The sequence below is a fragment of the Oncorhynchus clarkii genome, chromosome 6 (assembly GCF_045791955.1).
Source record: "Oncorhynchus clarkii lewisi isolate Uvic-CL-2024 chromosome 6, UVic_Ocla_1.0, whole genome shotgun sequence".
In the NCBI taxonomy this organism is placed as follows: domain Eukaryota; kingdom Metazoa; phylum Chordata; class Actinopteri; order Salmoniformes; family Salmonidae; genus Oncorhynchus; species Oncorhynchus clarkii.
In genome coordinates this window covers 2,235,518-2,247,873 of record NC_092152.1, presented here as the reverse complement: position 1 = coordinate 2,247,873, position 12,356 = coordinate 2,235,518, and the positions used below count along the sequence as shown (strand labels likewise).

General features: G+C 43.9%; 1 protein-coding gene across 1 annotated transcript in view; it reads right to left on the bottom strand.

Moving 5' to 3' along the window:
- LOC139411861 (AT-rich interactive domain-containing protein 3A-like) overlaps nt 1-12,356 on the bottom strand; it is a 161,670-nt gene that overhangs the window by 37,429 nt on the left and 111,885 nt on the right. Inside the window, exon 4 of the mRNA XM_071158606.1 lies at nt 11,860-11,932. Within this exon, the coding sequence (XP_071014707.1) occupies nt 11,860-11,932 (73 nt within the window). The remainder of the gene's footprint in view (nt 1-11,859; nt 11,933-12,356) is intronic.

The window sequence follows — 12,356 nt, the reverse complement described above, 5'->3', positions numbered from 1 at the left end:
AACATGGCAGGACAGGAGAATTAACATGGCAGGTTAGGAGAATTAACATGACACGAGAATTAACATGGCAGGTTAGGATAATTAACATGGCAGGACAGGAGAATTAACATGGCAGGTTAGGATAATTAACATGGCAGGTTAGGAGAATTAACATGGCAGGACAGGAGAATTAACATGGCAGGACAGGATAATTAACATGGCAGGACAGGAGAATTAACATGGCAGGACAGGAGAATTAACATGGCAGGTTAGGATCATGAACATGGCAGGTTAGGATAATTAACATGGCAGGTTAGGAGAATTAACATGGCAGGACAGGAGAATTAACATGGCAGGACAGGAGAATTAACATGGCAGGTTAGGATCATGAACATGGCAGGTTAGGATCATTAACATGGCAGGTTAGGAGAATTAACATGGCAGGACAGGAGAATTAACATGGCAGGACAGGATCATTAACATGGCAGGTTAGGAGAATTAACATGGCAGGTTAGGATAATTAACATGGCAGGACAGCAGAATTAACATGGCAGGTTAGGAGAATTAACATGGCAGGTTAGGAGAATTAACATGGCACGAAGGCAGAATTAACATGGCAGGTTAGGAGAATTAACATGGCAGGTTAGGTAGGAGACTTGGGTTAAGGTTGGGTAAGGGGGCCTCCTGTGTGGTGCAGTGGTCTAAGGCATCGCTGTGCCACTAGAGATCCTGGTTCGAGTCCAGGCTCTGTCGCAGCCGGCCGCGACCAGGAGACCCATGGAGCGGCCCAGCGTCATCCGGGTCAGCCGAGGGCTTGGCTTGCAGGGATGACCTTGTCCCATCGTGCACGCTGACACGGTCACCAGGTGCACTGTCTCTCCTCTGATACATTGGCGCGGCTGGCTTCCGGGTTAAGTGGGCATTGAGTCAAGAAGCAGTGCAGCTTGGTTTCGTTGTGTTTTGGAGGATGCACGGCTCTCGACCTTCGCCTTTCCTGAGTCTGTGCGAGAGTTGCAGCGATGAGACAAGACTGTAACTACCAATTGGAAACCACAAAATTGGGGCGAAAAACAGGTAAAAAAAATAAAAGGTTTGGGTAAAGGGTTAGCTAAAATGCTCACCTAACCTACCACGAAATGTCACTTCCTGTCGTAGCTGTACACCCTCTAGTCACAACCATTGCACAGTAAGACCTTCGGTGGCCAGTCGGATTTATGCTGAGAGTGATTACATTTCTCGCGCATATATTTTATGGGTGGTTCTGGGAATTAAACCCAATATCCTGGTTCAATTGCAGATTGCCCCTTAATGCATCCTCTGGAATCAAACTGTAGTTATGTTATCGAAGTGTTTTAGTGGATCAAACTGTTATTTTACACACAAAGAATTATGAGCCTTCACCAAAGTATATGGAACAGAATGTTCTACGCTTTCTTGTAATATGAGAACAATGACAATAAGTTGTGGAAACATCAGGAAATAGTCGGCACCAGAAACAAGGCAAATGATGTCACTACGCTATTTTGATTCATCTTTAAAAGGAAATAACTCAAAAATAAAATTTAAATAAATAACATTCTGATATTTACAGTGAAAACATTAAAACAGCAGAATTAAATTTCTATTGTACATGTGGTATTTAAATACACCTTATCTATGAAAATAACATGTGGTATTTAAATACACCTTATCTATGAAAATAACATGTGGTATTTAAATACACCTTATCTATGAAAATAACATGTGGTATTTAAATACACCTTATCTATGAAAATAACATGTGGTATTTAAATACACCTTATCTATGAAAATAACATGCGGTATTTAAATACACCTCATCTATGAAATTAACATGTGGTATTTAAATACACCTTATCTATGAAAATAACATGTGGTATTTAAATACACCTTATCTATGAAAATAACATGTGGTATTTAAATACACCTCATCTATGAAATTAACATGTGGTATTTAAATACACCTCATCTATGAAAATAACATGTGGTATTTAAATACACCTTATCTATGAAAATAACATGTGGTATTTAAATACACCTCATCTATGAAATTAACATGTGGTATTTAAATACACCTCATCTATGAAAATAACATGTGGTATTTAAATACACCTCATCTATGAAATTAACATGTGGTATTTAAATACACCTCATCTATGAAAATAACATGTGGTATTTAAATACACCTCATCTATGAAATTAACATGTGGTATTTAAATACACCGTATCTATGAAATTAACATGTGGTATTTAAATACACCGTATCTATGAAAATAACATGTGGTATTTAAATACACCTTATCTATGAAAATAACATGTGGTATTTAAATACACCTTATCTATGAAAATAACATGTGGTATTTAAATACACCTTATCTATGAAAATAACATGTGGTATTTAAATACACCGTATCTATGAAATTAACATGTGGTATTTAAATACACCGTATCTATGAAATTAACATGTGGTATTTAAATACACCTTATCTATGAAAATAACATGTGGTATTTAAATACACCGTATCTATGAAATTAACATGTGGTATTTAAATACACCGTATCTATGAAATTAACATGTGGTATTTAAATACACCTCATCTATGAAAATAACATGTGGTATTTAAATACACCTCATCTATGAAATTAACATGTGGTATTTAAATACACCGTATCTATGAAATTAACATGTGGTATTTAAATACACCGTATCTATGAAAATAACATGTGGTATTTAAATACACCTTATCTATGAAAATAACATGTGGTATTTAAATACACCTTATCTATGAAAATAACATGTGGTATTTAAATACACCTTATCTATGAAAATAACATGTGGTATTTAAATACACCGTATCTATGAAATTAACATGTGGTATTTAAATACACCGTATCTATGAAATTAACATGTGGTATTTAAATACACCTTATCTATGAAAATAACATGTGGTATTTAAATACACCGTATCTATGAAATTAACATGTGGTATTTAAATACACCGTATCTATGAAATTAACATGTGGTATTTAAATACACCGTATCTTTGAAATTAACATGTGGTATTTAAATACACCGTATCTATGAAATTAACATGTGGTATTTAAATACACCTTATCTATGAAAATAACATGTGGTATTTAAATACACCGTATCTATGAAATTAACATGTGGTATTTAAATACACCGTATCTATGAAATTAACATGTGGTATTTAAATACACCGTATCTATGAAATTAACATGTGGTATTTAAATACACTGTATCTATGAAAATAACGTGGTATTTAAATACACTGTATCTATGAAAATAACATGTGGTATTGAAATTCACCGTATCTATGAAAATAACCGTATAATATCACTTTAAACAAGACTTTCAGCTCTTCGACCACAAACTGACTGGGGATCCTCATCGTCTTTTGTTTTCGTTCCACTCAGGTCTTAATTAGCAGGGTAAAAGGAGGCAGGTAATCATTTGTACTGTGCAGTTTAATGCCCCGGCTGTAAAGAGGGACAGGTCGGCCCTTTGTGAGCAGCCTGACGCTGAGATAATTAACCTGCATTTTGCTGTTAGAGCTCCATTGTGCCCATCAGATTTACTATAATGACAATCAATACCTGCAGAACAGCAGCAAGCAGCGCAGGGCTGTGAGAGAGGAGGAGAGGAGAGGGGGAGGAGAGGGGGGGAGAGGGAGAGGAGGAGGGGAGAGGAGGAGAGGAGAGGGGGAGGAGAGGAGAGGAGGAGAGGAGAGGGGAGGAGAGGAGAGGGAGAGGAGAGGGAGAGGAGAGGGAGAGGAGAGGGCGAGGAGAGAGGGGGGAGAGGAGGGCGAGGAGAGAGGGAGGAGAGGAGAGGGGGAGGAGAGGAGAGGAGAGGGGGAGGAGAGGAGAGGAGGAGAGGGGGAGGAGAGGAGAGGAGGAGGAGGGAGAGGAGAGGGGGAGGAGAGGAGAGGAGGAGAGGGAGAGGAGAGGAGGAGAGGAGGAGGAAGAGGAGAGGGGGAGGAGAGGAGGAGAGCTGGAGCACAGCGGGGTGCAGCGGGGGAAAGTTTCATCTGACGTTTCATATATAGTCGGGTAATACCAGACTGGACATCTGGGACCAGGAGAGGAGAGGAGAGGAGGAGAGGAGGAGAGGAGAGGAGAGGAGGAGGAGAGGAGGAGAGGAGGAGGAGGAAGAGGAGAGGGAGAGGAGAGGGGGAGGAGAGGAGGAGAGCTGGAGCACAGCGGGGTGCAGCGGGGGAAAGTTTCATCTGACGTTTCATATATAGTCGGGTAATACCAGACTGGACATCTGGGACCAGGAGAGGAGAGGAGAGGAGAGGAGGAGAGGAGGATATATAGTCGGGTAATACCAGACTGGACTTCTGGGACCAGGAGAGAGGAGGAGAGGAGAGGAGGAGAGGAGAGGAGGAGGAGGGAGAGGAGAGGGGGAGGAGAGGAGGAGAGGAGAGGAGGAGAGGAGAGGAGGAGGAGAGGAGGAGGAGAGGAGGAGAGAAGAGGAGGAGGAGAGGAGAGGAGGAGATATAGTCGGGTAATACCAGACTGGACTTCTGGGACCAGGAGAGGAGAGGAGAGGAGGAGAGGAGGAGAGGAGAGGAGGAGGAGAGGAGGAGAGAAGAGGAGGAGGAGAGGAGAGGAGGAGATATAGTCGGGTAATACCAGACTGGACATCTGGGACCAGGAGAGGAGAGGAGAGGAGAGGAGGAGAGGAGGATATATAGTCGGGTAATACCAGACTGGACTTCTGGGACCAGGAGAGAGGAGGAGAGGAGAGGAGGAGAGGAGAGGAGGAGGAGGGAGAGGAGAGGGGGAGGAGAGGAGGAGAGGAGAGGAGGAGAGGAGAGGAGGAGGAGAGGAGGAGAGAAGAGGAGGAGGAGAGGAGAGGAGGAGATATAGTCGGGTAATACCAGACTGGACTTCTGGGACCAGGAGAGGAGAGGAGAGGAGGAGAGGAGGAGAGGAGAGGAGGAGGAGAGGAGGAGAGGAGAGGGGGAGGAGAGGAGGAGAGCTGGAGCACAGCGGGGTGCAGCGGGGGAAAGTTTCATCTGACGTTTCATATATAGTCGGGTAATACCAGACTGGACATCTGGGACCAGGAGAGGAGAGGAGAGGAGAGGAGGAGAGGAGAGGAGAGGAGAGGAGAGGAGAGGAGAGGAGGAGATATAGTCGGGTAATACCAGACTGGACTTCTGGGACCAGGAGAGGAGAGGAGAGGAGGAGAGGAGGATATATAGTCGGGTAATACCAGACTGGACTTCTGGGACCAGGAGAGAGGAGGAGAGGAGGAGAGGAGAGGAGGAGAGGAGAGGAGGAGAGGAGGATATATAGTCGGGTAATACCAGACTGGACTTCTGGGACCAGGAGAGGAGAGGAGAGGAGGATATATATTCTGGACTTCTGGGACCGAGAGAGACAGAGGAGGTTTAGGGAGGAGACGTGGTTTAGGAACAGAGTTGTAGGGTGTATTGATGTGGTATTGAATGAAATGTCAAGTTGACAGTTTCATGACTGACTAGACGGAGTTCAAAACCATTGACAGATGTTCTATGGTTTCACAGTAACAAACTACTGGATTTAAAATCAGACAAAACATCATTCATCATTCAAACGCTTTAACTGCCTGGTGTGTTAAGAGTCAATGTAGTGATTCTTAATGCAGGCGGTGCTGCTACAGATCCAGCAAAGGGTCAATGCAACTGACTCTCAGATAGTAGTTATTCAGCAGCCAAATTAATAAGATTTCCTTCATCACAGGCTTCCTGTAGGATGATGAGCATCGCTGCAGTGAATCAATGATACTAAACAATGACTGGATCAAATACAGGGACATGCTGGACTCATGTGATGTCACTATCACCGAAGACTCCACATTAAATATAGGGGGAGTGTACTGTGTGTGTGTGTGTGTGTGTGTGTGAGAGAGAGAGAGAGAGAGAGAGAGAGAGAGAGAGAGAGAGAGGTACTGTGTGTGTGAGAGAGAGAGAGAGAGAGGTACTGTGTGTGTGTGTGTGTGTGAGAGAGAGAGAGAGAGAGAGAGAGAGAGAGAGAGAGAGAGGTACTGTGTGTGTGTGTGAGAGAGAGAGATAGGTACTGTGTGTGTGTGTGTGTGAGAGAGAGAGAGAGAGAGAGAGGTACTGTGTGTGTGTGTGAGAGAGAGAGAGAGAGAGAGAGAGGTACTGTGTGTGTGTGAGAGAGAGAGAGAGAGAGAGAGAGAGAGAGGTACTGTGTGTGTGTGTGAGAGAGAGAGAGAGAGAGAGAGAGAGAGAGAGAGAGAGGTACTGTGTGTGTGTGTGTGTGTGAGAGAGAGAGAGAGAGAGATGTACTGTGTGTGTGAGAGAGAGAGAGAGAGAGAGAGAGAGAGAGAGAGAGAGAGAGAGAGAGTACTGTGGAATAATTTTGCACGCCCAATTTTTCAGTTTTTGATTTGTTAAAAAAGTTTGAAATATCCAAAAAATGTCGTTCCACTTCATGATTGTGTCCCACTTGTTGTTGATTCTTCACAAAAAAATACAGTTTTATATCTTTATGTTTGAAGCCTGAAATGTGGCAAAAGATCGCAAAGTTCAAGGGGGCCGAATACTTTCGGAAGGCACTGTAACTAAACAAATATAGCTTTGTTTCATCTGGCTGTGAACACATTGGACACAGAGTTTTTAAGGAGGCATACAACACAGGTCTGCAGAAACTGTGGGACCTACTTGGATATACATTGTCAGGGGCATCATCTGAGCAGACAACTGCTGGCGCTTTCATCCTTCCACTTGGATGTTTTAGGACTTCCGCCAGACTTAAACTCCACTCGGTTTAGCCTACTTGGACTTTTTAACTCTCCCTCAGCCTGGTGTAGCACTTGCTTCTCTCCTGGCTTCCACCGACCTGTACTGGAAACTACAACCCCTCCTGGCTTCCACCGACCTGTACTGGAAACTACAACCCCTCCTGGCTTCCACCGACCTGTACTGGAAACTACAACCCCTCCTGGCTTCCACCGACCTGTACTGGAAACTACAACCCCTCCTGGCTTCCACCGACCTGTACTGGAAACTACAACCCCTCCTGGCTTCCACCGACCTGTACTGGAAACTACAACCCCTCCTGGCTTCCACCGACCTGTACTGGAAACTACAACCCCTCCTGGCTTACACCGACCTGTACTGGAAACTGCAACCCCTCCTGGCTTCCACCGACCTGTACTGGAAACTACAACCCCTCCTGGCTTCCACCGACCTGTACTGGAAACTACAACCCCTCCTGGCTTCCACCGACCTGTACTGGAAACTACAACCCCTCCTGGCTTCCACCGACCTGTACTGGAAACTACAACCCCTCCTGGCTTCCACCGACCTGTACTGGAAACTACAACCCCTCCTGGCTTCCACCGACCTGTACTGGAAACTACAACCCCACCTGGCTTCCACCGACCTGTACTGGAAACTACAACCCCTCCTGGCTTCCACCGACCTGTACTGGAAACTACAACCCCTCCTGGCTTCCACCGGCCTGTACTGGAAACTACAACCCCTCCAAGGTGCCTCTCTCCTGGCTTCCACCGGCCTGTACTGGAAACTACAACCGACCTGTACTGGAAACTACAACCCCTCCAAGGTGCCTCTCTCCTGGCTTCCACCGGCCTGTAGTGGAAACTACAACCGGCCTGTACTGGAAACTACAACCCCTCCAAGGTGCTTCTCTCCTGGCTTCCACCGGCCTGTACTGGAAACTACAACCCCTCCAAGGTGCTTCTCTCCTGGCTTCCACCGGCCTGTACTGGAAACTACAACCGGCCTGTACTGGAAACTACAACCCCTCCAAGGTGCTTCTCTCCTGGCTTCCACCGGCCTGTAGTGGAAACTACAACCGGCCTGTACTGGAAACTACAACCCCTCCAAGGTGCTTCTCTCCTGGCTTCCACCGGCCTGTAGTGGAAACTACAACCCCTCCAAGGTGCATCTCTCCTGGCTTCCACCGGCCTGTACTGGAAACTACAACCCCTCCAAGGTGCTTCTCTCCTGGCTAACATACTCGTAACACAGCCTTAGTTGGATTGCTGTTTTGATGTGCCCCAGCATTTAATCACATTTACTAAGTCACCACTCTGTCCTTGCTGTTGTTATGCTGTTATGCAGTTTTGTGCCTTGGTTGGGTTTATTGTGGGTCCCAGTGCTGCCTGGTTTCTAGTCTGCGGTTGGGTTTTGGCTTGTTTGGGTTTATTGTAGGTCCTAGTGCTGCCTGGTTTCTAGTCTGTGGTTGGGTTCTGGCTTGGTTGGGTTTATTGTGGGTCCTAGTGCTGCCTGGTTTCTAGTCTGTGGATGGGTTCTGGCTTGGTTGGGTTTATTGTGGGTCCTAGTGCTGCCTGGTTCCTAGTCCTAACCCTAACTTGGCCCACAAATCATTCACATCCTTTAGCAGACACTTATCCAGAGTCATTTACAGGACCAATTAGGATGAAGTGCCTTGCTCAAGGGCACATCGACTGATTTTTCACCTACTGTGGTAGGCTGGGGGATTCAAGCCAGCGACCCTTCAGTTACTGGCCCACCACTCTAACTGCTAAGCTACCTTACTGCTTGTCATGAGTCAGTGTGCAGCAGGTAGGACGGAGTCAGGACACAGAACTGAGTAAAAACGTACTTTACTTGGAAAATCACAAACAAATTCCAGACAGGGAAAAATACTCGACACAACAGAGCGACAACTTAACAAAGAACAAACACGCACAAAACCATGTGGGGTTAAATAGGGAATGAATTATAACGTAATGGAAACCAGGTACAATGAAGACAAATCAAGTGGAAAAGGAAAGATCGGTAGATCGGTGGCGTCGACCGCCACACGCCGCCCGAATAAGGAGAGGCACCAACTTCGGCGGAGGTCGTGACACTGCTAAGCTACCTGCCGCCCTCATCATAAAGTACGCCCAACCAAAAATAACAAAAACATACCGATAAGCAAGTTGTGTACTCCTAAAGTAGAGCTCTGTCTTTGTGTCCAGTAACTGTGGCAGCATTCCAAACACTTAAAAGACACACCTTATCCCCTCAGCCCTCAAATTAAGGGGACACTTCTGATGACGTATCATGACGTTTGACGAGTATACACTTGCAGGGTGAGGGAGGAAGGAATGATTTCGACACTCGTTCATCCTGCGATGATTGTGTTTTCAGGTAGCTTGTTATGAGCTACAGTCAATTATGAGTGCATGTCTACTTCTATTAAATATATAATTATTAATATACACCTACTGTATGATAGCTAGTAAATTAATTAGCTAACTAATGTTAGCCTGCCTACTGTATGATAGCTAGTAAATTTATTAGCTAACTAACGTTAGCCTGTCTACTGTATGATAAGCTAGTAAATGTATTAGCTAAGTAACATTAGCCTGCCTACTGTATGATAGCTAGTAAATGAATTAGCTAACTAATGTTAGCCTGCCTACTGTATGATAACTAGTAAATTTATTAGCTAACTAATGTTAGCCTGCCTACTGTATGATAACTAGTAAATTTATTAGCTAACTAATGTTAGCCTGCCTACTGTATGATAGCTAGTAAATTTATTAGCTAGCTAATGTTAGCCTGTCTACTGTATGAAAGCTAGTAAATTTATTAGCTAACTAACGTTAGCCTGCCTACTGTATGATAGCTAGTAAATTTATTAGCTAGCTAATGTTAGCCTGTCTACTGTATGAAAGCTAGTAAATTTATTAGCTAACTAACGTTAGCCTGACTACTGTATGATAGCTAGTAAATTTATTAGCTAGCTAATGTTAGCCTGTCTACTGTATGATAGCTAGTAAATTTATTAGCTAGCTAATGTTAGCCTGCCCAGCTGGAACTTCTGAAGAAGGAAAATGTTTCATTTCTACAATTTCCAAAAGACAAACAGTTAACTACCAAACAAAAACATCATTATTTTTACGAGACGTGTTTGTGCATTAATATAACAATTTCTAACTTATTTACATTCATTTTTACTAACACTTGTATGTTGACTCCATATTGATGTTTTACATTTTGGCTGACTGTACATCCACTAAGATAAATCATCGCAAATTGAATTATGGGGCGTTTCAGGTTCTGAAGTGAACATAAGTGTACACTCTCAAACTCTTACATTGCAAACTTGCCTTGCTTGGCTAATCATTTGGACCTATGACAAATATGGCAGCGGGGATTCCCCCAAGGGCTGAGGTGAGGGGGGATTGTGTTGGAAGGGGGGGGGGATTGTGTTGGAAGGGAGGGGGATTGTGTTGGAAGGGAGGGGGGGTTGTGTTGGAGGAGGGATTGTGTTGGAGGGGTTGAGGGGGGGATTGTGTTGGAAGGGTTGAGGAGGGGTTGTGTTGGAGGGGGGATTGTGTTGGAGGGGTTGAGGGGGGGTTGAGGGGTTGGTTAGCGTGCCACTGTGGTATGGATCAACCCCCTGTCCCCGTAGAGAAGTAAAGCTGCAGGAAACAGCACCAGACCCCAAATACTATCCAGACCCCAAATACTATCCAGGACCCCAAATACTATCCAGGCCCCAAATACTATCCAGGCCCCAAATACTATCCAGGCCCCAAATACTATCCAGGACCCCAAATACTATCCAGGACCCCAAATACTATCTAGGCCCCAAATACTATCCAGGCCCCAAATACTATCCAGACCCCAAATACTATCGAGGCCCCAAATACTATCCAGACCCCAAATACTATCCAGGCCCCAAATACTATCCAGGCCCCAAATACTATCCAGACCCCAAATACTATCCAGACCCCAAATACTATCCAGGCCCCAAATACTATCCAGGCCCCAAATACTATCCAGACCCCAAATACTATCCAGACCCCAAATACTATCCAGGCCCCAAATACTATCCAGGCCCCAAATACTATCCAGACCCCAAATACTATCCAGACCCCAAATACTATCCAGGCCCCAAATACTATCCAGGCCCCAAATACTATCCAGACCCCAAATACTATCCAGGCCCCAAATACTATCCAGGCCCCAAATACTATCCAGGCCCCAAATACTATCCAGGACCCCAAATACTATCCAGGACCCCAAATACTATCTAGGCCCCAAATACTATCCAGGCCCCAAATACTATCCAGACCCCAAATACTATCGAGGCCCCAAATACTATCCAGACCCCAAATACTATCCAGACCCCAAATACTATCCAGACCCCAAATACTATCCAGACCCCAAATACTATCCAGGCCCCAAATACTATTCAGGCCCCAAATACTATCCAGGCCCCAAATACTATCCAGGCCCCAAATACTATCCAGGCCCCAAATACTATCCAGACCCCAAATACTATCCAGGCCCCAAATACTATCCAGGACCCAAATACTATCCAGGCCCCAAATACTATCCAGGCCCCAAATACTATCCAGGACCCCAAATACTATCCAGGACCCCAAATACTATCCAGGCTCGGGGGCCTCTGGGGCCTTCAAAACACTCAGCCACATTCTCCTGTTGTTACAGCTGTCTAACATCTGCAGCAGTTTTCACAAGACAAACGGACTGACGGAAGGACGGACAGAGATACACACACAAATGGACTTTGAGAAAATTAGCTTGGAGCAACTACAGGCAAACCTTTCACAAAAATAAATGTTTTCCAATTGAAGTTCAAACACCGCGTCATCCTCTGATCAGACCCTGGAACAGGAAGTCTGATCTCCTGTCTGTTGAGGATGTTGATAAGTGAATCGCTAAAACATTCAAACAGTTTTAACAAACCACTATAGATTCACAAGAATCACTATGCTCCAAGAAAGGTATAGTTGTGTTGATATATATATATATATATATATATATATATATATATATATATATATATATATATTATGGTATATTAAAAACTCACCTCTCTTCTGCATAAAACTGAAGAGGTCATCAAGAAACTCTTTCCTCTTGACCTCATCGTCCAACTCGTACAACTAGAAGGAAAACAAGATGATTCACTTAGATAATAATCTCTAAAACTAGTTAAAACTGGTTCAAATATGTTAAAACTGGTTCAAATGTGTTAAAACTGGTTAAAACTGGTTTAAATGTGTTACAACTAGTTCAAATATGTTACAACTAGTTCAAACTGGTTAAAAGGTGTTAAAACTGGTTAAAACTGGTTTAAATGTGTTAAAACTGGTTCAAATATGTTACAACTAGTTCAAACTGGTTAAAAGGTGTTAAAACTGGTTAAAACTGGTTCAAATGTATTACAACTGGTTAAAACTGGTTCAAATATGTTACAACTAGTTCAAACTGGTTCAAATGTGTTAAAACTGGTTCAAATGTGTTAAAACTGGTTAAAATGTGTTAAAACTGGTTAAAACTGGTTTAAATGGTAAAACTGGTTAAAAC